Raw genomic sequence first — 24,622 nt, forward strand, 5'->3', positions numbered from 1 at the left:
TCAGTTGACGGAGGTGAACTGCAGGAAGGGGAGGGTCCTTTCTTTGGCTGGGAGGAGATGGTTTATCATGCATATATGGAGTATGAGGGATGCAGCCCCTGTTTGAGTATCTGAAGGGGCTGCTCCTAAAGTTCCGGCTGCATTTCAGCCCCACGCTCCTGATCTATAGTCACCAGTGCAGAGGGGTGTGGGCTGCTGGTGGTCTTGCTTCTGGGCCTGGCCAGACTGCCCATTCATGGGGCCAGTGGTGAGTAGCCGAGGGCTCTGCTGCAGCCGACTGCCTTCCTCTTTTCTGGAGTTATAGCCGTGCCCGGGTGCAAAGACATGCAGACTGATGGGTCAATTGGCTGCTGTAAATTGTGCAGTTGAGTGGCAGGATCTGGGGGAGATTAGAATGGGATTATTGATGGTCAGTATGGACTCAATGGGCTGAAGGGCCTCTTTCTGGGCTATAAGATTGTGTGAATATTACATTCTATAAATGGGCAAAGATTACAGAGGATTTACGTGAATTCAAGTAAGAAACCCTGAAGTGAGTTAAGTGGGAGCAGGAAGTAATGAGGAAGGTAAATGGACTGTTGCAAGGACCCACCAACACACTTGATTTTACACTGCCTCCTTAATTCAGGGTCAGTTATCGACGGACAACAAATACTGGCTTTTCCAAAGATGCCTGCATCTCATAAACTGATAAAGGAGGAATGGTGGACCACCAGCTACCAATGTGACTGATGTCATGGGTTTTTTATTAAAGAGCTTGTTCCACCCTCACTGAAGGTAGGAAGGCAATTGTACATTCCTGGATTTTGTGCCAATACTGCACTTGCATATTAACCTTTCAGTCCCCCTTGCCCATTCAATGCATGCCCCGCGGTTTTTCAGGAGGTGACACTCACTTTTCTTCCCATCGGAATCAGCGTGCACCTTGCGCACCAGGAAGCCGTGCTTGTACGTGGCAGCATTGGGGTCCTGCATGATGTCTAGGAACGGGTTGCTGCCGCTGCTGATCCGCTTCATGGTCTTCAGGCCTGGATCTGCCCTTTCATCGGCCAACTCAGACAAGGATTTACGCAGCTCCTCCTCATTACTGTCAGGAGGAAAAGCATTTGCCTTAAGCATAATCAAAACCCTTCCACAAGCACACTAAGATCCAATTTCACACACAAGTCATAATCTAATCACTGCGGTTTTAGCCTATTCATCCGCATCTTCAGTTGTCTCTGCACTAATACCTGGGTTGACAGAAACGAGAACCTGATGATCCCTGAGGACAGTCGAAGAATGGAGGGATCTTAATGCAAATACTCACACATTTCTAAAGGTTGCAGGGCAGGTAAGTAAGAAGGTTAAGGAGGATCCTAGATGGGTGGGGACTGAGGGTGGAAAGTTGAACCAGCATCATTTTCAATCCTCTTGCGTCTTCTTCAGGCAGTGCTTTTGATTATTTAACATGCTCTGTGACCGTTTATTTATGACTGATCGTTTCTGTCAGCATTAAAGCAGGATTGCATTCAGGAAGCACTTTGCCAGCCTTAATCACATCACACTGACATCAGTTGCTTCTGTCCTGCAAATAATTCTGTTATTACCTCTCCACAGGAATATTTTAAGATTTGGATGTTTTGGGATGAAACAGAGAATGAGGAGAGCCTGTAGGCTACAGCTGTATTTCCCCCAATTCACTCCCACCATTCGTTTAAGAAGGCAGCATCCATCTTAAAGAACCATCACCATTCAGGATGTGATCTCTTCTTGTTACTACCATTGGAGGGAAGGTGCAGGAGTCTAGACACACACTCAACCCTTCATCCCCTCCACAACCTGAATAGTCCTTGTTATTCCCTTTCCTTGCATGGTATGGCACAGTAGCGTAATGGTTAGCACAACGCTTTACGGTACAACCAACACAAGTTCAATTCTTGCCATGCACATAAAAGTTGCTGGTGAATGCAGCAGGCCAGGCAGCATCTACAGAAAGAGGTACTTTGCAGATGTAAGATCTTGTGATCCTTCCCTACCATGACAAAGTCAAAAAAAACAGCGACTGCAGGCATGGATTGTACCTCTTCCTGTAGATGCTGCCTTGTACCTCTTCCTAGAGATGCTGTCTGGCCTGCTGTGTCCACCAGCAACTTTTATGTGTGTTGCTTGAAATTCCAGCATCTGCAGATTTCCTAGTGTTTGCGTTTTCAATTCTCGCCGCTGCCTGTAAGGAGTTTGTTTGTTCTCCCTGTGACCGCGTAGACTTCCTCTGGGTGCTCTGGTTTCTTCCCACAGGCCAACGACAAACCAGTTGACAGGTCATTGTAAATTGTCCCGTGATAATCGGGGGTTGCTGGGTGGTGTGGGTCAAAGGGCCAGAAGTATATTTCACACTGGATCTTAATAAATAATTAAATATTTATTATATTTTGTAATTAATAACAACTTTTTATCTTTGAACTGTACTGCTGCATCAAAGCAACAAATTTAATGCCATCTAAGTCAGTGATACTAACTCTGATTCCACAATGCTTATCACATTCTTACTGGGGATTCGCAGCAGTTACACTGCAGGCTCACCTCTTCAAGTCAGAATGATCAGGACACCAAGGACTGAAGATGCTGCCGCCTGGAGCAACACACAGAAGGCTGGAGGAATTCAGTGGGCCAGGCAACATCTCTGGAGCGAAATGGGCAGCTGACATTTCAGGTTGACATTGTCCATACCCTGCATGACGCACTGAGTTCCTCCAGCTTTCTGTGGTCCTACAAGTAAGACCATAAAACACAGGAGCAGAATTAGGCCATTGAGTCTGCCCTGCCACATGATCAAAGCTGATTTATTATCCCTCTCAACTCCATTCTCCTGCCTTCTCCCCATAAACTTTGATTTTCATACTAATCAAGAACCTATCAATCTCCACTTTAAATATATCCTATGACTTGGCCTCCACAGCAATGAATTCCACGGATTCACCACCCTCTGGCTAAAGAAATTCCTCCTCATCTCTGTACTAAAGGTATGTCCTTCTATTCTGAGGCACTCTGGTCCTAGACTCCCCCAAATATTGGAAATAGAATCACCAGCATGTGATGTGAAATTTGTTAACTTAGCAGCAGCAGTTCAATCCAATAAATAATATAGAAGAGAAAAATAAAAATAATAACATCAATTACAGTATGTGTATATTGAATAGATTTAAAAACTTGCAAAAAACAGAAATACTGTATATTAAAAAAAAGTGAGGTAGTGTCCAAGAGTTCAATGTCCATTTAGGAATCGGATGTCAGAGGGGAAGAAGCTGTTCCTGTATCGCTGAGTGTGTGTCTTCAGGATTCTGTACCTCCTACCTGATGGTAACTGTGAGAAAAGGGCATGTCCTGGGTGCTGGAGAATAATGGAAGCTGCCTTTCTGAGACACTGCTCCTTGAAGATGTCTTGGGTACTTTGTAGGCTAGAGCCCAAGGTGGGGCTGACTAGATTTACAACCCTCTGCAGCTACTTTCGATACTGCACAGTAGCCACCCCCCCACCCCATACCAGACAGTGATGCAGCCTGTCAGAATGCTCTCCATGGTACATCTATAGAAGTTTCTACAGAAGATCTGTAGAAACACCCTCTCTACATCCACTCTATCAATATTCAATAGGCTTCAGTGAGAGTAAGCAGCTTCAAACGTCTCCCTCTCCATCATCCTGCTCATTTTCCAATCATTTTCTCGCTTAACCTTTCTCTTCTTGCTTACTGTCTGAGAGGTGATGACCGAACGATATCGTTAAGGAAGACAGTTTGTTAACCAAGGCCCAAGAACCAGTTTGTCCTTTCTGGATGCACCTGTGATCCCACCACAGTGTTCAATCCTATTTTTACACCACAGAGTTTGTTTGCCTTGCATGATGGAGCACCCTGCGGAGACTTCAGAGCTGCAATAAGGCTCACAGCAGATAATGAGAGATGTGGAACGAATTCTCGCACAGGTACTGACAGAAAAATCAATGCAATTAACAGTATGCAGCTAAAATAAGAAAACATAATTGAAAGATTTGCTTTCTGAACCTTTGCAATGCACACATTTCTCTCTCAGTTTCCAACAGAAGCTTTCATCAGACTAGCTCACGACTGGTTAAATTCCCAACTAATTTGTACATAAATGGGTGTATGTCCTGGCATTTTGACTTTCATAACTTTATCACTTTGCCATCATTATCATCGTCTTCTCAGGCAGTCCCCTGGGTCAAGATTAAGCTACTCCCACTCTAACTCTGTGGATTGGTGGCAGAGACAGATCCCATGGGGCTGGCACACTCTACTACAGATGATCCGGTTGGGATTGATGGTATGCCCCAGGAGTTAGTATGGGAGGCAACCAGCCCCTTCCATTATCTACAGTGGCTTCTCCGTGCTGCTGTTAAAGCCTCCATGTTCGTAGTATCATCCACACTGCCACTTTCAACAGGACAGGAATCATCAACTTGTGCAGCAACTTTGAGGAATCAAGGAAAATGGACCTGGAACTGGGTATACTGTTCAAAATGACTAGTACTTTATGGGACTTTATTCCCTAGAGTGTAGGAGATTGAAGGGAGATTTGATAGAGTTATACAAATTATGAGTGATATGGATAGGGTAAATGCAAGCAGGTTTTTTCCACTGAGGTTGGATGAGGCTAGAACTAGATGTCATGGGTTAAGAGTAAAAGGTGAAATGTTTAAGGGGAACATGGGGGGGGGATCTTCACTCAGAGGGTGGTGAGAGTGTGGAACAAGCTGCTAGCAGAAGTGGTGTTGGTGGATTCAGTTTCAACATTCAAGAGAAATTTGGATAGCTACATGAATAGGAGGGGTATGGAGGCTATGGTCTGGTTGCAGATTGATTGATGGGACTTGGCAGAATAATATTTTGGCACTGACTAGATGGGCCAAAGGGTCTGTTTCTGTACTGTAGTACTCCATGACCCTAATTTGGGATGTTCAGAAAAATCTTTATTAATTTAAAATGATGTTGATTTTTAGACATAATATGATTTTGGTTTTGCTGTTCCTTAAAAAAGAATGACTTTTAGCCCCAGGAATTTTTCTCAACGTTTTAAAATAAATATTACTTCACAGTGTGTGGGCATTCTGACGGTTATTGTCCATCTGTCACTACCTCTCAGTAGTTAAAACTCTGGGGCAGCTATGGGTTAGAATGGGGGAGGATGGCATATTTTCTTGTGAACTGGGTGAAATTTTATGACAATTGGATAACTACAGCTACTGCTGCTGAGATCATGAAATTTATTTTATTCAGGGCAGGTCAGTACTGTAGCGGTTAGCGCAATGCTTTACAGTGCTAGGCGTAATACCGGGTTCAATTCCTGCCACTCTCTGAAAGGAGTTTACACATTCTCCCCGTGACCGCAGAGGTTTCCTCTGGGTGCTCTGGTTTCCTCCCACATTCCAATGACATGCAAGTTAGGGTTAGTAAGTTGTGGGCATGCTATATTGGTGCCGGAAGCATGGCGACACCTGTGGGCTGCCAATGCTTGCAATACATTTCACCGCATGCTTCGATGTACGTGTAACAAATAAAATTCAAAGTAAATTTATTATCAAAGTATATATATGTCACCATATACAACCTGAAATCTATTTCCCTGTGGGCATACTCAGCAAATCTATAGAAGGTAATAAAGCTAATTTTTATTCAATTATTTAAAATTCAAATCCTCAGATGCCCCAGTGTGGTATTACACACCCTCCTGTCAAAGGATTTAATGATCCAGAACTCTGGGAGAAGCTGAAAATCTTTCAGTTTTTACAAGCTGCAACTCCCCTTTAAATGTTTAAGGTGGATTTATCTGTTGACCAACTTCTCTATCTTGATTTCATCTTCCACTGAATCCTGACCAAGTTTCTTTAAGCTGAACCCCAGAGAGGATGCGAACTGTTTGATTTGGTAACTCAACCCACACAGTGGGTACAGCAGAGTATGAAAACCAGCTGTGATTCCGATTCATTTTGTTTGTCACATGTGCATCAAAACATACAGTGAATGTATCATTCGCATTAGCCTAAGGATGTGCTGGCAAGTGGGGCCACACAGTCTGGCTCCAACATAGCTAATTTGTCATCCAATTCCCAAAATCAAGCTCACATATTCTTATAGGATTTGCTACCCCCTGCTGCTCTGTGGCCAACAGCTCCCTCTCTGGAAGGAAGGAAGGAAGGAGAAGTGAGTGAGTATGTGTTAAAGTCAGAGAGAAAATACTGGCTTTCTTCTGGTGTCCTTGGTCACATCTCACTTGGTAATTAACGATCTTATGAGTTTCATGTGATCACATCAATCAATTCTGGTTCAATTCATAAATAGGTCATTTAATCCCATTAGTTGCTTCAATCTCTTTTAGTCTCTGAGCGCAAGGACTCAAATTTTGCTAATACGTTTCATGATTTAAAAGCTCACAGATACTTTGATATATAGTTGTTGTTATGATGTGGGAAACACAGTCGCTATTCTGCAGTAATGAGAGATTGACCAGATAATTCAGACTTTGTCTGAAGGACAGATACTGACAGAGTATTTTTGAGAACTTCGTTACTGTTCTTCACACAATTCCATGGTTACTTACACATCTATCTGAGATGGCAAAGTTCAAAGTAAATGTATCATCCAAGTTTATCAGCCTGAGGCCTCTGGAGGTCAGAGTTGACCACGGATATTGTGTCCTAGCTGTCTTGCAAGCCTGGGCAGTACGATATGGAGAGCAAGCCGTTGCCCATGTAGCAAGCTCCCCCTCTCCATGCATCTGATGAACCCAAAGGAATGGCAGAGACCGATACAGTTTGGTACCAGCAGCATCACAGGAGCTGCCGGTCAGCATTGAACCCAATGTAGGACTGCCTTAGGGACTCCAGCTCCGGATACTTCCCTCTGGACTTACTCCCTAATCCTTTCCCATGAGTGGGTATAGCCACAAGGCAGTGGAGGTTTGGGATCAGAGTTTTTCTTCTAGATAAGCAGCCAAAACAGCAGATGAGCCCCATCTGCCTTAAGTGACTGGTTTTAAGGCACCAGTAATTTGTCCTTGCCCCTTCTCCTGTCAGTAGAAATGGTTCTGCTGGCCTTAACAGTTTTCACATATGAAGACTAGGAGCTGGACTTGTTCGTCAGAGGCTATTTGAGGAGCAGGCCGTTGGGAGCATTTAATAGGTAGTGAGAGCTCGTCCCCATTACCACCCCCGGTTAGAATACCTTGAGATTAATTTAGGAAGGGATTTACAGGGGAAAAAATAAATTAGAGAATTTTACAAAAAACTATACATAAAAAGACAAAAATTGAATCACAACCAATGTGCTAAAGACAAGCTGTGCAAATAACAATAATATTGCAAACATGGGTTGAAAAGTGTCCCTGCAAATGAATCTAGAGGTTGTAGAAGCAGTTCAGAGTGGTGGTGAATGCAGTAATCCACACCAGTTTAGCACAGTAGTTGTCTTTTGCACATCAATCACTTGTTTGTTTGCTTGTTCTTTATCAGTCTTTTATATGCAAGGTTTTTCATAGCTTCTATTGTCCTTTATTTTTCCTGTAAAAGCCTGCAAGAAAATGAATCTCATAGTATATGGTAACATAATAAATTTATTTGAAATTTGAACTTTGATAGTTGTGCAGTAATAACTGTTCCTGAACCTGATGGTGTGGTCTTTGATGATGGATCCTTGAAGTCAGATGAATCCTTGGCTTAACCTTCCATCAGAAGGATGATGCTTTTGACAGCAGTGCATTCCTCCCCAGTGGAACGTCAGCTTAGTTACTTGTGCAGGTCTTGGAGGTGAGCTTGAACCCACAACCTCCTGGTTTAATGGTGGAGATGCTACCCACCGAGCCGTGACAGGCAGCCACCAATCTGTCACTAGAACCAATCATCCGTTTGGCAAGGTGACAGGTAAAAGCACCTTGAAACCTGTCCACCTCCAGGGGGTTAGCTTGGTCTCTCTGAAATGTCACACGCCTGTATTCCTTTTAACAGAGGACAACATAAATAACAACAACTCACATTTGACTCAGTGAAATTTCCCAAGACACAGCAATGACAATGAGGGGGAAATCTGAGTCAATTCCAAAACAACCCCAGCAAGAAGCATGGAACAAACAAGCTCCAGTACTACTTGTCCCAGCCACATCACCACCTGACACATCAACATTATGCCTTAAAGACTCCAGAGCATTTCCCGATAGATAAACTACTAATTATAATCTCAATTTCAACATCATCAACTGTTCCTTGCATCTCCCTGAGGTTATCAGGTTACCCAATGCCCAATACTCAGTTAATTGAGCACAACACTATAAACAGGGGTTGAATGCTCAAAGGCAAAGAGATTATAGATTAGATTAGATTATGAGGACACGCAGTCCTCTTTTATTGTCATTTAGTAATGCATGCATTAAGAAATGATACAATGTTCCTCCAGTACGATATCACAGAAACACAAGACAAACCAAAACTGAAAAACTGACAAAAACCACATAATTATAACATATAGTTACAACAGTGCAAAGCAATACCGTAATTTGATAAAGAACAGACCATGGGCACGGTAAAAAAAAAAGTCTCAAAATCTCTCGAAAGTCCCATCATCTCACGCAGACGGTAGAAGGAAGAAAAACTCTCCCTGCCATGAACCTCCAGCACCGCAAACTTGCTGATGCAGCACCCTGGAAGCTCCCGACCACAGCTGACTCTGAGTCCATCCGAAAACTTCGAGACTCCAACCAGCCCTCCAACACTGAGCACCATCTCCGCCGAGCGCTTCGACCCCGGCCCCGGCAACAAGCAATAGGCAAAGCCGAGCATTTGGGGCCTTCCCCTCCATAGATTCTCGATCGCACAGTAGCAGCAGCAGTGAAGCGGGCATTTCAGAAGTTTCTTCAGATGTTCCTCCATGCTTCTCACGTCTGTCTCCATCAAATCAGGATTGTGCACAGTACCTACTTAACAAGTACGATATAGGAGTGGCCGCGCGCGCTGCGTTGCGCTGCCATCTTCTCCTCCCCTCAGAGCATGTTACAGAGTATGAAGGCAATGATGAAGGGGATTGATGAAGGGTCTTGGCCCAAAGCAGCAACAGTTTATTCCAATCCATAGGTGTTGCCTGACGTACTGAGTTCCTGCAGTATTTTGTGTGTGGCACTCTAGGATGGGTGTGATGCTCCAAAAGAAAGGCAAGAGAACAGAATGGCTATAGGACAAGGGACTTAAATAACAAAGTTTGGTGAAATCATAATGTTTTTCTTTGCAACAGAGCCCAAGAGCCGATTCAATGGAGAGACCAGTTATGACAAAATTAATAAAGATAGATTATCCTAACCACCCAGAAAGGGCTGAAACCTAGGCGTGTGAACATATGGATAATGGAAGAAGGTGATATAAGGTAATGAGTGGTCACAGTTCGGAATTTACCCCTTCAAAGGACATGGACAGAGATGTAACCATTCCTTTAGAAAGGGAGTTACTGAAACCCGTGTGGAAATCTGTTTTATGGGTATTTTAGAAAGAGAAATAAAAGAAAGGAAGAAACTATTTGTTTACCGTTGCAGCGAATAAATCTGAATAAATCTAAAAGAACTGAAGTCCTGAAAATTGGCAGCAACAAACACACTGATTTAATTTGTCAAAAACTTGGGTAAGGGCCAGTAAGTAGAAATGGACTTGATTGCTAGCACAAGTTTGATGGACCGAATGGAATCAGAACATAGACCATTACAACCCCAGGTAAAAGTCTCCGGCCGTTCACTCAGTCCAAGCCTCTACCATCTTGTATAGCTCTATCAAGTCACCAAATACTACTAAAGAAATGCTTAACTGTACCATTGAGAAAGGTTTCATCTCAGGTGGTGTAGAACATTTGCAGATTGAATCAGTGGTGAGGAAGGCAAATACATTCCGAGAGGACTTGAATACAAAAGCAAGGATGTAATGCTGAGACTTTATAAGGCTTTGGTCAGACCAGACTTGGAGTATTTTAAGCTTTCTCAGGCCCCCTATCTAAGAAAGAATGTGCTAATATTGGACAGGGTCCAGAGGAGGTTCATGAGAATGATTAATGTACTGCATGAGGAGTGTTTGTTGGCTCTGGGTCTGTACTCGCTGGAGTTTAGAAGAATGAGGGGGATCTCAGTGAAACCTATTGAATATCGAAAGGCTTGGATGGAGTGGACATGGAGAGAATGTTTCCTATAGTGGAGGAGTCTAGGACCAGAGGGTACAGCCTCAGAATAGAAGGATGTGCCTTTAGAACAGAGATGAGGAAGAATTTATTTAGCCAAAGCATGCTGAATCTATGGAATTCATTGCGACAGACAGCTGTGGAGGCCGTCATTTGGGTATATTTAAAGCAGACATTGATAGGTTCTTGAGTAGTAAGAGCATTAAAACATGTGGGGAGAAGGCAAAATAATGGAGTTGAAAGTGATAATAGATCAGCCATGATGGAATAGTGGAGCACACAGAATGGCCTAATTAGAAACATAGAAAATAGGTGCAGGTGTGCCATTTGTCCCTTCGAGCCTGGACCGTCATTCAGTATGATCATGGCTGATCATCCAACTCAGAACCCTGTACCAGCCTTCCCTCCATACCCACTGATCCCTTTAGCAACAAGGGCCATATCTAACTCCCTCTTAAATATAGCCAATGAACTGGCCTCAACTGTTTCCTGTGGCAGAGAATTCCACAGATTCACCACTCTCTGTGTGAAGAAGTTTTTCCAAATCTCGGTCCTGAAAGGCTTCCCCTTTATCCTCAAACTGTGATCCCTCGTTCTGGACTTCCCCAACATCGGGAACAATCTTTCTGCATCTAGCCTGTCCAATCCCTTTAGGATTTTCTACATTTCAATCAGATCCCCCCTCAATCTTCTAAATTCCAACAAGTATAAGCCTAGTTCATCCAGTCTTTCATCATATGAAAGTCCTGCCATCCCAGGAATCAATCTGGTGAACCTTTTTTGTACTTCCTCTATGGCAAGGATGTCTTTCCTCAGATTAAGGGACCAAAAGTGCACACAATACTCCAGGTGTGGTCTCACCAAGGCCTTGTACAACTGCAGTAGTACCTCCCTGCTCCTGTACTCGAATCCTCTTGCTATAAATGCCAGCATACTATTCGTCTTTTTCACCGCCTACTGTACCTGCATGCCCACTTTCAATGACTGGTGTATAATGACACCCAGGTCTTGGTGCACCTCCCCTTTTCCTAATCGGCCACCATTCAGATAATAATCTGTTTTCCTGTTTTTGCCACCAAAGTGGATAACTTCACATTTATCCACATTAAATTGCATCTGCCATGAATTTGCCCACTCACCCAACCTGTCCAAGTCACCCTGCATCCTCTTAGCATCCTCCTCACAGCTAACACTGCCGCCCAGCTTTGTGTCATCTACAAACTTGGGGATGCTGCATTTAATTCCCTCATCCAAGTCATTAATATATATTGTAAACAACTGGGGTCCCAGCACTGAGCCTTGCGGTACCCCACTCGTCACTGCCTGCCATTCTGAAAAGGTCCCGTTTATTCCCACTCTTTGCCTCCTGTCTGCCAACCAATTCTCTATCCACATCAATACCTTATCCCCAATACCGTGTGCTTTAAGTTTGCACACTAATCTCCTGTGTGGGACCTTGTCAAAAGCCTTTTGAAAATCCAAATATACCACATCCACTGGTTCTCCCCTATCCACTCTACTAGTTACATCCTCAAAAAATTCTATGAGATTCGTCAGACATGACTTTCCTTTCACAAATCCATGCTGACTTTGTCCGATGATTTCACCGCTTTCCAAATGTGCTGTTATCACATCTTTGATAACTGACTCTAGCAGTTTCCCCACCACCGATATTAGGCTAACCAGTCTATAATTCCCTAGTTTCTCTCTCCTTCCTTTCTTAAAAAGTGGGGTTACATTAGCCACCCTCCAATCCTCAGGAACTAGTCCAGAATCTAAAGAGTTTTGAAAAATTATCACTAATGCAGCCACTATTTCTTGGGCTACTTCCTTAAGCACTCTGGGATGCAGACCATCTGGCCCTGGGGATTTATCTGCCTCTAATCCCTTCAATTTACCTAACACCACTTCCCTACTAACATGTATTTCCCTCAGTTCCTCCATCTCACTAGACCCTCTGTCCCCTACTATTTCCAGAAGATTATTTATGTCCTCCTTAGTGAAGACAGAACCAAAGTAATTATTCAATTGGTCTGCCATGTCCTTGCTCCCCATAATCAATTCACCTGTTTCTGTCTGTAGGGGACCTACATTTGTCTTAACCAATCTTTTTCTTTTCACATATCTATAAAAGCTTTTACAGGCAGTTTTTATGTTCCCTGCCAGTTTTCTCTCATAATCTTTTTTCCCCTTCCTAATTAAGCCCCTTGTCCTCCTCTGCTGAACTCTGAATTTCTCCCAGTCCTCAGGTGAGCCACTTTTTCTAGCTAATTTGCATGCTTCTTCTTTGGAATTGATACTATCCCTAATTTCCCTTGTCAGCCACAGGTGCACTACCTTCCTTGATTTATTCTTTTGCCAAACTGGGATGAACAATTGTTGTAGTTCATCCATGCGATCTTTAAGTGCTTGCCATTGTATATCCACCGTCAACCCTTTAAGTGTCATTTGCCAGTCTATCTTAGCTAATTCACGTCTCATACCTTCAAAGTTACCCTTCTTTAAGTTCAGAACCTTTGTTTCTGAATTAACTATGTCACGCTCCATCTTAATGAAGAATTCCACCATATTATGGTCACTCTTACCCAAGGGGCCTCTCACAACAAGATTACTAATTAACCCTTCCTCATTGCTCAATACCCAGTCTAGAATAGCCTGCTCTCTAGTTGGTTCCTCGACATGTTCGTTCAAAAAACCATCCCACATACATTCCAAGAAATCCTCTTCCTCAGCACCCTTACCAATTTGGTTCACCCAATCTACATGTAGATTGAAGTCACCCATTATAACTGCTGTTCCTTTATTGCACACATTTCTAATTTCCTGTTTAATACCATCCCCAACCTCACTACTACTGTTAGGTGGCCTGTACACAACTCCCACCAGCGTTTTCTGCCCCTTAGTGTTATGCAGCTATACCCATATCGATTCCACATCCTCCCGGCTTATGTCCTTCCTTTCTATTGCGTTAATCTCCTCTCTAACCAGCAATGACACCCCACCTCCTTTTCTTTCATGTCTATCCCTCCTGAATATTGAATATCCCTGAATGTTGAGCTCCCCTCCTTGGTCACCCTGGAGCCATGTCTCTGTGATCCCAACTATATCATATTCATTAATAACAATCTGCACTTTTAATTCATCCACCTTGTTACAAATGCTCCTTGCATTGACACACAAAGCCTTCAGGCGCGCTTTTACAACTCTCTCAGCCCTTATACAATTATGTTGAAAAGTGGCCCTTTTTGATGCTTGCCCTGGATTTGTTGGCCTGCCACTTTTACTTTTCACCTTACTACATTTTGCTTCTACCCTCATTTTACACCCTTCTGTCTCTCTGCACTGGTTCCCATCCCCCTGTTGTGAACTAACCTCCTCTCACCTAGCCTCTTTAATTTGATTCCCACCCCCCAACCATTCTAGTTTAAAGTCACCTCAGTAGACCTCGCTAATCTCCCTGCCAGGATACTGGTCCCCCTGGGATTCAAGTGTAACCCGTCCTTTTTGTACAGGTCACACCTGCGCCAAAAGAGGTCCCAATGATCCAAAAACTTGAATCCCAGCTCCCTGCTCCAATCCCTCAGCCACGCATTTATCCTCCACCTCATTGCATTCCTACTCTGTCGCGTGGCACAGGCAGTAATCCTAAGAATACTACCTTTGCAGTCCTTTTTCTCAACTCCCTTCCTAGCTCCCTATACTCTCCTTTCAGGACCTCTTCCCTTTTCCTACTTATGTCATTGGTACCTATACGTACCACGACCTCTGGCTCCTCACCCTCCCACTGCAGGATATCTTGGACACGATCAGAAATATCCCGGACCCTGGCACCAGGGAGGCAAACTACCATCCGGGTCTCTGGACTGCGTTCACAGAATCGCCTATCTGACCCCCTTACTATCAAGTCCCCTATTACAACTGCCCTTAGGAGCTGCACCTCGGCGCACCTGGCGCAGATGTAGACGTCCGGGAGGCTTGGAGACTCTGCTTCTTTGTCTTATTGTGCAGTAACTCTGCTGTTCTTGCCCTATCAGAAGTTCCCAACCTGGTGTCCATGGAGTCCTCGTAAATGGTAAGGGTCCATGGCATAAAAAAGTTTGGGAACCCCTGCCCTAGATGCTGTCCGACCTCCTAAGTATTTCCAGCATTTTGTATTTTATTTCGCAGTTCCAGCATTCTGCAAATGTCATATTTATGGAACCTAGGCTTCAGTTAGGGACAGACTGGAGAAGATGGGGCAGTTTTCCTTGGAGGAGAGATTTAACAGTTACCGAAGGTGTATACTTTCTGGGAAGCAATGAGAAAGCCATTTCCATCAGTACATGAATGAGCCTGTGAGAGTTTAAAGTAACTGACAATCTACTGAGTAGAGGAGGAGGAGTAATTTCACCAAGTGCATTGTTAATGGAATGGATTGTAGAAATCAGCACAGTGCTGGAGACCCTGGATTTAACCATGACTTCTGATGTTGTCTTTGTGGATTTTACACGTTCTTCCAGTGACCACATGGTTTTCCTCCAGGTGCTTCAATTTCTTCCCACATCCCAAAGGTGTGCAGTCGACAGGTAAATTGCCCCTAAGCATGTGGGTGAATGGTAGAATCTGGAGAAAGCTCATGAAAATATAGGGGTAGTTCATTAAACTGGGATTAATGCAGAATTAGTGTAAGATTTTAAGTTTAGCTTTTATTTGTCATGAGTACATCATGTCTGGGAGGAAGGATGTAAGGCACTCCTTCCCTCCACTAGCCTGCAGGTCACCCTTGGGCAAGGTGTAGCACCTGCTTAGCCCACCGATCAGGGTCACGAGAAGCCATGGGAGCTGGTGGTGGATGGTCGTATGAGCAGCTGGTGCAGATCACAAGTGCTGGTTATGTGACTACTGATGCCAGGCAGACTATCTCTGACAGAGTTTTAATAATGACTAGCATCACCTGTCTTATAAGGACACTGCCCAGAAGGCAATGGCAAGCCACTTCTGTGGAAAAAATTTGTGAAAAACAACGATGGTCAAAGACTATAATCGCCTACGTCATACGACATAACACATAATGATAACGATGTGCATCAAAACATCGAGATATACAGTGAAATGTATCGTTTGCATCAATGAGCAACACAATTCGAGGATATGCTGGGGGAAGTCCCAAATGTTGCCACGCTTCAGCCACCAACATAGCGTGTCCACAACTTACTAACCGTAACCGATACGACTTTGAAATGTGAGAGGAAACGGAGTACCCACAGGAAACACACATGGTCATGGGAGAACATACAAACTCCTCACAGACTGCAGTGGGGATTGAACTGTGAACTACCGATGGCTGGCAGTGTAAAGCATTAAGCTCACTGCTTTGATACTACGCCACTGGTCATGTAAGTGGGTGGTGGATGATTGTTATAGATGGTAGACTTCCTTGTACATTGTATAAGCCCGTGACATAGGAGCAGCAGTAGACTATTCAGCCCATCAAGTCTGCTCTGCCATTATTATCCTTCTCAATCCCATTCTCCTGCATTCTCCCCATGACCTTTGACACCCCTACTAATCAAGAGCCTATCAACCTCCGCTTTAAATATTCCCGATGACTTGGCCTCCACAGCCGTCTATGATAATGAAGTCCACAGGTTCACCACCCTCTGGCTAAAAAATTCCTCCTTATCTCAGTTCTAAAGGGACAGCCCTCTCTTCTGGAGGTAGGACACCCTCTGTTTCTCTGTGACTTTAATAATACATTTCCAGTTCTGACATAACTCAGTTTCTCTCTCCACAGCTGCTGTCTGACCTGCAGAAGATCTCCAGCATTTCATGCTTTTATTTCAATGATTAAAGGCACACAAACATGAGGAAATCTGCAGATGCTGGAAACCCAGAGCAACACACACAAATTCCTGGAGAGACTCAACGGGTCAGGCAGCATCTACGGAAAAGAATAAACAGTCGACATTTCGAGCTGAGACCCTTCATCAGTTAAAGGTGAACGCCTGAAGGTAGGGACGGAGAGAAGCTTAATAAAGATGTGTGAGGAAAGTTCTTTTTTACACAGAGAGTGGTGGGTGCTTGGAACAGACTGCCAGGGTGCTGATGGAAAGAGACACAATGATATCTTTTAAGAGGCTTTTAGATGGACACATGAGTGTGCAAGGAATGGAGGGAACTGGATCATGTGCAGGCAAAGGATATTTAATTTAATGTGGCATTGTGTACAGCACAGACATTACAGGCTGTGTTTGATGTTCTGCGAGAAGAAAAGTAAATGTAAATGGAGAGAGCTCATTAAGAGCTGGAAGAAAAATCAAAGCCCAACTGGTCTTTTACAACACCGAGAAATTTATTTTTTGTCTTCGTCTTATGTTAATGAAGAGTGCCATCTGAAATCACATCAATCCTTTGTCCATAATCCAAGGACGACAATTAGTTGAGTAAGTTATTGATGACTAGGCAGCCCGACTGATGGCTGGCATACCAGCTGTATTTATTATTCAGGAAAAAAAATTCTATCTGCATTAATATCTCCAAGCAATGGCCACTAATCACCCATCACAGCGGGCAGCTCCCAGTAACCTTGGCAAGGCAACCTACAGAATATCCTGGCAGGACACGCTCCTGAGAAGTATTAGTTTATTAAAATTTCAGAGGCTAAAACTGAAATACAGAGGTGTGAAGGTGAATTGGATAACTACACTTGGGACTGCAATGTTTGACGTTGATTGAATGAGCTGGGAAGCTTTTTTATCATCCAGAGAACATTAAGATGGCTGAGTCTCTCCTCTAAAGTACTTTAGGAAAGTTGGCTGATCTCAAGGTTTGTTACTGTTTTACAGTCAGAGGATCATACGGAACAGAGACAGAGCTTCGGAAAACTAAGTCAGTAATGAATATTGACTATTCATTTAAACTAATTCCATTTTATTTGCCCCTGTATCCTCTGTCAACTCAGAATCAGATTTAATATCACCAGCATATGATATGAAGTTTGTTAACTTGACAGCAGCAATACAATGCAATACACAATAATAGAGAAAAAGATTTATATGTGTATAATAGTTAAGTAAGTAGTGCAAAAATAGGAAATAAAAAAGTAGTGAGGTAGTGTTCGTGGATTTAATGTCGATTCACAAATCGAATGGCAGAGGAGAAGAAGCTGTTCTTGAACCATTGAGTGTGTGCTTTCAGGTTTCTGTACCTCCTTCCTGATGGTAGCAATGAGAAGAGCGATGTCCTGGGTGGTGGGGGTCCTTAAATGATAAGCACTGCCTTTCTAAGGCACTGCTCCCTGAAGATGACCTGGATACTACAGATGCTAGAGCTCATGGTGGAGCTGTCTAATTTTCCATTCTGCAGCTTACTTCGATCCTGTGCAGTAGCCCCTCCCCCTCCCACATTCCTCCCAAGATATTACTGTTCATCTACATTCTAAGGGCAATCAACAATGGGAAACTAATCCACAAACCTGTCTGTCTTTAGGATGAGGGAGGAAAGCAAAGCAGCTGTAGGCAGCCCTCAATGTCACAAGTCAAACATGCAAACTCCACACAGGCAGCAAGGGAGGTCAGGATCGAACCCGGCTCAGTGAAACTGTGAGGAAGGAGATCTACAATTGTGCCACGATGCTGAACCCACCAGACCCAGGGAAAGCCACCCAGCAGTGGTAAACCTGCACACTGACAATAACCAATGTGGCCTGATCAGGTAGTAATGGGAGAGATAAAGGAAAGAAAAAAAATGCATTTAGGGATCACCACCGCATCCTCAGGTTTCCTCAATCACTCATTTGCAAAAGAAACATGATTCCGGAGTCACCGAAACTCAAATCAATTTGCACAGAGCATAAATCCAACAATAAATAATATAATGGTGACTCTGTCTATGATTTCATTTGAGGGGGATGTTTTGGTTGGAAGAAACTCCCCTGTTCTTCAAATAAACACCTGGGACATTCTGCATCTGCACAGCTGGATAACCATCGGCTCTTAAAGTAATGCAGCACTCCCTCAGATTTGCCCTCTAGTGTCAGTCTGAGTAACAGCAGCTGGAGAACCTCTTTAGTCTGCATACTTGAACCTGGGACACTGTACCTCAGGAACAACGAGTCCACTCGAAAGTGCACTGCTAACCAGACTCTTCAAAGGAGAACAGAAATCAGCTCGATGAAAATTAGGTCTGATACTATTCAAAAGTGTTCTGACAACACCTGAAATGTAAGTCAGTGGTCGTAAGGTGTGTTGGGACAATCATATTGATGATGATGTGACCTAGGCGACAATCGATAAAGAGAGCTGGCTTGAAAGACTTAGTGGCCTTTCTTCTTACACTTTTAAAAAATTTTACTTTTTATTTATGAGATACAGCATGGCAACAAGATCTTTTCACCCAATGAGGCTGCAACACCTAATTACACCCACGTGACCAGTTACATCTTTGGCATGTGAGAGAAGACTGGAGGAGCTGGAGGATACACATGGACCAACAGAGAACACATAGAAAAACTTCACAGCCAACGGTAATATTGCACCTGGGTTGCTGGCGTTGTAACAATATTATGCTAACCACGATGCTTCTGTGTGGCCCCCTTCTCATCCAGCTCAGATGAAACACCACATTTTATTGGGTCTACAGTCAAGCAAAGTACCTCTTTGTTTTTTTTTGGTGTGTGCGTGCGTGCGTGCGTGTGCGTCTGCGTGCGTGCGTCCGTGCATGTGCAATGTTGGCAGGACAATGTCTTTTTCATGCCTTTACAAGGCGCAGAGCGAGAGAGAGAGAGAGAGACTGTGTGGCGCACCACCACCCACTCAGACATTTCGCAGTATTTTTCAAAGCACCTCTTCGTCAGTGTCAATTGCTGGCAACCAAATGATCTCTACGAGTGCACACAGAGGTCATAAAAATCAAAACAAATATAATTGTTGGAAATCTGAAATAAAAAAGACATGAAGGCTGGAAACACCCAACAGGTCAGGCAGCATCTGTGGAAGGACAGATAAGGATAATGCTTCAGGTTGAGAACCTTCACCAGTACGATGAAAGTAGGGAAAAAGTATTTTTCAGTGCAGAGAAGATGGGGACAAAATAGACAGAACCAAGGGAACATCTGCCTATAGGGTGTCTGTACATTTTCTCAATGTTTCCTCCAGGACCTTTGGTTTCCTCCCACATTCCAAAGATATATGGTTAAGGTTAGTGAGTTGTGGGCATGCAAGGTTGGCACCAGAAGTGTGGTGGCACTTACAGGCTGCCCTGCACAACCTTGCTGATTTAATTTGATGCAAGTGACACATTTCACTGCATATTTTGATAGTTAGATGTACTGTACAAGTGACAAATACAGCTAATCTCTTTTCAACAGTGCTGTATGTTTTAATAAGGCTACTTCTCATTCTTCTCAACACAGAACCGGTTCCAGCCTGTTTCTGCATTTCTCAGAGGAGAAAGCCCACCTCCTATTCCCAAAGATCTACTTGATGAACTTTCACAGCATTCCCTCTATTGCAAGTATACCCTCCCTTTTGGAGGAAGAACAGATCTATCTATAGATGCAAAATTTCAAGGGCCCTATAAAATTCTAGCAATTTATCATTACTCTTGCATTCAAATCCTCTTGCAGTTAGGGCCAATATAGCATCTGTCTCCTTAATTGCCAGTTAACTGCACTTAAACTTTCAGTGATTTGTGTACAAAGTCACACAAGTCTCTGTGAACACTACCCTTCAGTCTCACAACAGCTAAAAGAGTACAGACCATGTCTTTTATCTCATCTACCATTTTTCCACCTTGTATTTCATCCAACATGTCTTTATATGTTCACCGAGCCTGCTTTTATCCCCCAGTAGCCTCTCTCCAACCCCTACGAACCACTACCACCACCCAGCTTTGTTTCAACACACTTGAATACATCACAACTTTCAACTAATTAACATGGATTGTGAACAGTTGGGCCCACAGCATCCCCAGATCCACAAATGACCTATTTAATCCTACTCCCTTCATTCTACCAAAAATCCACGCCAGCATTTTACCCCCAATTTCATGGTCTTCTATTTTGTTCATAATCTTGTACGAGCCATGAATTCTGTGCTGCACATGTATTATGATAACTAGACCCATCAGTGGGGGGGTAGCAGAAGTGAAGGGAATAAGTTACGTATCCTTGCTTATTTCATGACGGTTTATAGCTTGCGGCTGACCGTCAATAATGCTTAATTACCGTATGTCTGCTAATTGCTAATGAAGGATCGGAACAGGAAATTTGATTCTTTGGAGCAATCATTGGAGCTGTGGGCATGTTACACAAGTATATCAACTCATTCTGGGGTCACAGGCTGGCAGCAATTATTTTGTTTTGGTTGTGGATCAATTTTTGCTGCTATAAATCTCTTGTGAAGTACCTCATCAAATGGGTTCTGAAAGTCCAAATACACTACATCCACCGTTTTCTCCCCTTATCTATTCTGTGAGCTATAATCTTAAAGATTTGTCAAGTATGATTTCCCTTCCTTAGCTATTATTATTTTCAAAGTTTCTATCCTCCACTTCCGAAGAAGATGAAACTTCACATGACGAGTGTTATCCTTGCTCCACATGCATTTAATTTGCCAATTTACTGTTTCGAGGTCTGTAGTTGACTCTCATCCATCAGACATACTTTCACTCTCTACCTTTGCTCAACTCCAGACAAGCTAATTTAATTTTGATTTTCCGAGTTAAGATCTGGTCTTTTTACTGCCACTATCCCATTCTTCCTCACTTGAGCCATCTCATTGCACTTTGTCCACCCCTATTAAAAATTACATATTCTGGAATGTTTTGAGCAAAATTTGAACTGACCACAGATATAGAAACAGCTACTCAGAAAGTTTCAATAAAAAGAGCAACAAGGATATTCTATGGCCCCTTGCCTGCTCTGCCATTCAGTAAGATCACATCTAAGAGGGCAGCACGGTAGTGTAATGGTTAGCACAACGTTTTACAGTACCAGCAAACAGGGTTCAATTCCCACCACTGCCTGTAAGGAGTTTGTACATTCTCCCTGTGACTGTGTGGGTTTCCTCCGGGTGCTCCAGTTTCTCCAAAGACGTACCAGTCAGTAGATTAACTGGTCATTGTAAATTGTCCCGTGATCAGACTAGGATTAAATTGGAGGATCGCTGGGCAGTGCAGCTCATAGGGCCGGAAGGACCTACTCCATGCTGTGTGTCAATAAAATTAAATTTAAATTTACAAAATGGCCTCAACACCTTTTTCTATCTATTCCTGAACATCTTTAGACCTCAAACTTGAATATATTCAATCACTTACTCTCCATCGTTCCCCTGAGTTGGAGAACACCAGAAGTTCTCCTGAGAGAAGAAATCTTTCATCTCCATCTTTAAGAGGTACCCTTCCACTAAGAATATGTTTCCTACTTCTGGATACCCTTCAAGGTAAAACAGTCTCTAAAACAGCTAGCTTGTCAAATCTCCTCATCAGCTGCTATAAAATCACATCCCAATATTTTTAGTATCATCCCTCAATAATTAATAACTCTAATACGTTCAAATTTTCTTCATAAGCCAACTTCTTCATTTTAGGCATTAACCTAGTAAACCTTCTCTGAACTGCCACCAATCCCTTCTCAGATTAGATTAGATTATGAAGACATGCAGTCCTCTTTTATTGTCATTTAGTAATGCATGCATTAAGAAATGATACAATATTCCTCTGGTATTAACATAAGGAAATAAAAACTCTCCAGTTATCTGAGTCCCAAGGCCAGTCCAGTTACAACAAAGTTTACTACTTTTATACCTGATTGCTTTGGCAACATGTAGTTGCCTTCCTATTCGCTTGCTGTACCTGCATGCTAATTCATAGAACATGTCTTATGAGAAAAGGTTGAGTGAGCTAGGGCTTTTGTCTTTGCAGCAAAGGAGGATGAAAGGTGACTTGACAGAGGTGGACAGGATAATAAAAGGCACGGTTAGAGTGGACAGACAGAAACATTTCCCAGAGTAGAAATGACTAATGCAAGATGGCATACTTTAAGGTGTTTGGAAGAAAGTCTGAGGGGCAGGATGGTGAATGTCAGAGCTACTTTTTTTAAAACACGAGAGCGGTGGGTGCATGAAACACACTGCCAGGGGTGCTGGTAGAGGTTGACACAGTGGGATATTTAAGAGACTCTTAGATAGGCAAATGGATAAAAGAAAGATGGAGGCCTACGTGGGAGAGAAGAGTTGCACTGATCCTGGGGTAAGTTAAAGCATCGGCACAATATCATAGGCCAAAGACTCTGTACTGTTCAATGTTCTATGGGCAAAGTAACCAGATCCCTTTGTACAGTAGCATTCTGCCATCTCTCAGTACTTCAGCAACATTGGGCATTGCGCTAACCGCTATACCTCTGTGGGCACCACGGTACCATACTTGCTTGTGTCACGCTATTACAATTTGAGGCATTCCGGACCGGAATTCATTTACAGCGCCATTCTGTAAGGAATCTGTATGTCCTCCCTGTGGAATCCATGGGTTTTCCCCAGTTCTCCGGTTTCCTCCTATGGGTTAATTAAAGGCATCCGTTAGCCTTGCAAGACCATGGATCTGTGCCTGGAAAGTCTTCACTCTCCAGGGCGCAGGCCTGGGCAAGGTTGTATGGAAGACCAGCAGTTGCCCGTGCTGCAAGTCTCCCCTCTCCAAGACACCGATGTTGTCCAAGGGAAGGGCATTAGGACCCATACAGCTTGGCACCAGTGTCGTCGCAGAGCAATGTGTGATTAAGTGCCTTACTCAAGGACACAACACATTCTCTTGGCTGGGGCTCGAACTCACGACTTTCAGGTAGCTAGTCCAATGCCTTAACCACTTGGCCACGTGCCCACACATGGGTTAATTAATCATTGTGAATTGTCCCGTGACTAAATTAGGGTTAATGGGATTTTTTTCAGGGTTGTGCGGTGTAGCTGAAAGGGCTAGAAGGCCTTTGTGCTGTATCACAAAAAAAATAAAAATGATGCTTTTCTAACAAAATGTATCCCTTCATGTTTCCCCACATTATATTCCAATTTTTGCCCACTCGTTTACTCCCTACATATCCCTTCGGAGATCCTTTATCTCCTTTTCACAACGTGCTTTCCCACATAATCCTGCATCTGACATTTCAGAATTAATTGCTGATGTGACAGCAAGAAACCCACATTGGCACGATAGAACACAAAAATGCATCCAAATAAAGCCATCTGGCCTCAAAACAGACTTAGAATGCACTTCCAAAGTTTGCATTACAGTCTTACTATTAATGGGAAAGTGAAGTCGAGAGTACAGTTAGGGATGTTTAAGAAGAAGTGAGTTTTGAAGCAAGTACACAAAGTGGTCTAAATTGTTTGTCCTTTTATGCTGGTTGATAAAAAGAAGGCTGGTTGTACACCATGGGGAGAAGTGGTCCTCTGTCACGAGCACCCATTTTGTGCAAGCTTAGCTCTCTGTTTTTGGAGCCATTTCCTCACAATCTGATCTATTATGAAATCAAATGTTCATGAGTAGAGAACATCGACACAAGAGACTGTAGATACTAGAATCTTGAGCAAGATATGTGTGGCGCAAGATCAACAGCTGATGTTTTGGGGCAAGTCCCCTTCATCTGGGCTGCTAGCTGAAGTGGCACAACACACACAGACACAATGCTGGAAGAACTCAGCAGGCTGATGCTGTCTGAGCTGCTGAGCTCCTCCAGCATTTTGTGTGTGTTGTTCAAACAACTGCAGTCTCTCCTGTCTCTCGTTTCTATGATTTCTTTCACTGATAACATTACAAGTTCAGATGAAAGGTCTCAACACAAAGTGTTCATTATTCATTTTTCTCTATGTTGTTCAACCTGCTAAGTTCCTCCATCAGCTCTTATATAGCCTCCAACCTGATGGCATGAACATTGACTTCTCTAACTTCCGTTAATGCCCCTCCTCCCATTCTTAACCCAACCCTTATTTATTTATATATTTATTGTTTTTTATTTTTCCCCTTTTTTCTCCCTCCATCCCTCTCACTATAACTCCTTGCCTGCTCTCCATCTTCCTCTGGGCTCCCCTGCCCCACTCTTTCTCCCTAGGCCTCCTGTCCCATGATCCTCTCGTATCCCCTTTTGCCTATCACCTGTCCAGCTCTTGGCTCCATCCCTCCCCCTCCTGTCTTCTCCTATCATTTTGGATCTCCCCCTCCCCCACCCACTGTCAAATCTCTTACTATCTTTTCTTTCAGTTAGTCCTGACGAAGGGTCTCGGCCTGAAACGTTGACTGTACCTCTTCCTATAGATGCTGCCTGGCCTGCTGTGTTCACCAGCATTTTGTGTGTGTTGCTCTTGTTTTTAAAGGAGATTTCCTTTTGTAAATATTTGTACTTTTGTACTGTGATATCCAGTGCTGTTGATTAGAGAGGTTTGCTCTGACTTGGTCCAGAG

General features: G+C 43.3%; 1 protein-coding gene across 5 annotated transcripts in view; it reads right to left on the reverse strand.

Annotated features, from left to right (window-relative positions):
* The window catches only part of LOC140212122 (PH and SEC7 domain-containing protein 1-like), a 249,095-nt gene that overhangs the window by 16,557 nt on the left and 207,916 nt on the right, over positions 1–24,622 (reverse strand). For all 5 annotated transcript variants that reach the window (XM_072282690.1, XM_072282691.1, XM_072282694.1 and 2 more), the window contains one exon: positions 897–1,087. In XM_072282690.1, the coding sequence (XP_072138791.1) occupies positions 897–1,087 (191 nt within the window). The remainder of the gene's footprint in view (positions 1–896; positions 1,088–24,622) is intronic.

Source organism: Mobula birostris, chromosome 18, assembly GCF_030028105.1.
Source record: "Mobula birostris isolate sMobBir1 chromosome 18, sMobBir1.hap1, whole genome shotgun sequence".
NCBI lineage: Eukaryota > Metazoa > Chordata > Chondrichthyes > Myliobatiformes > Myliobatidae > Mobula > Mobula birostris.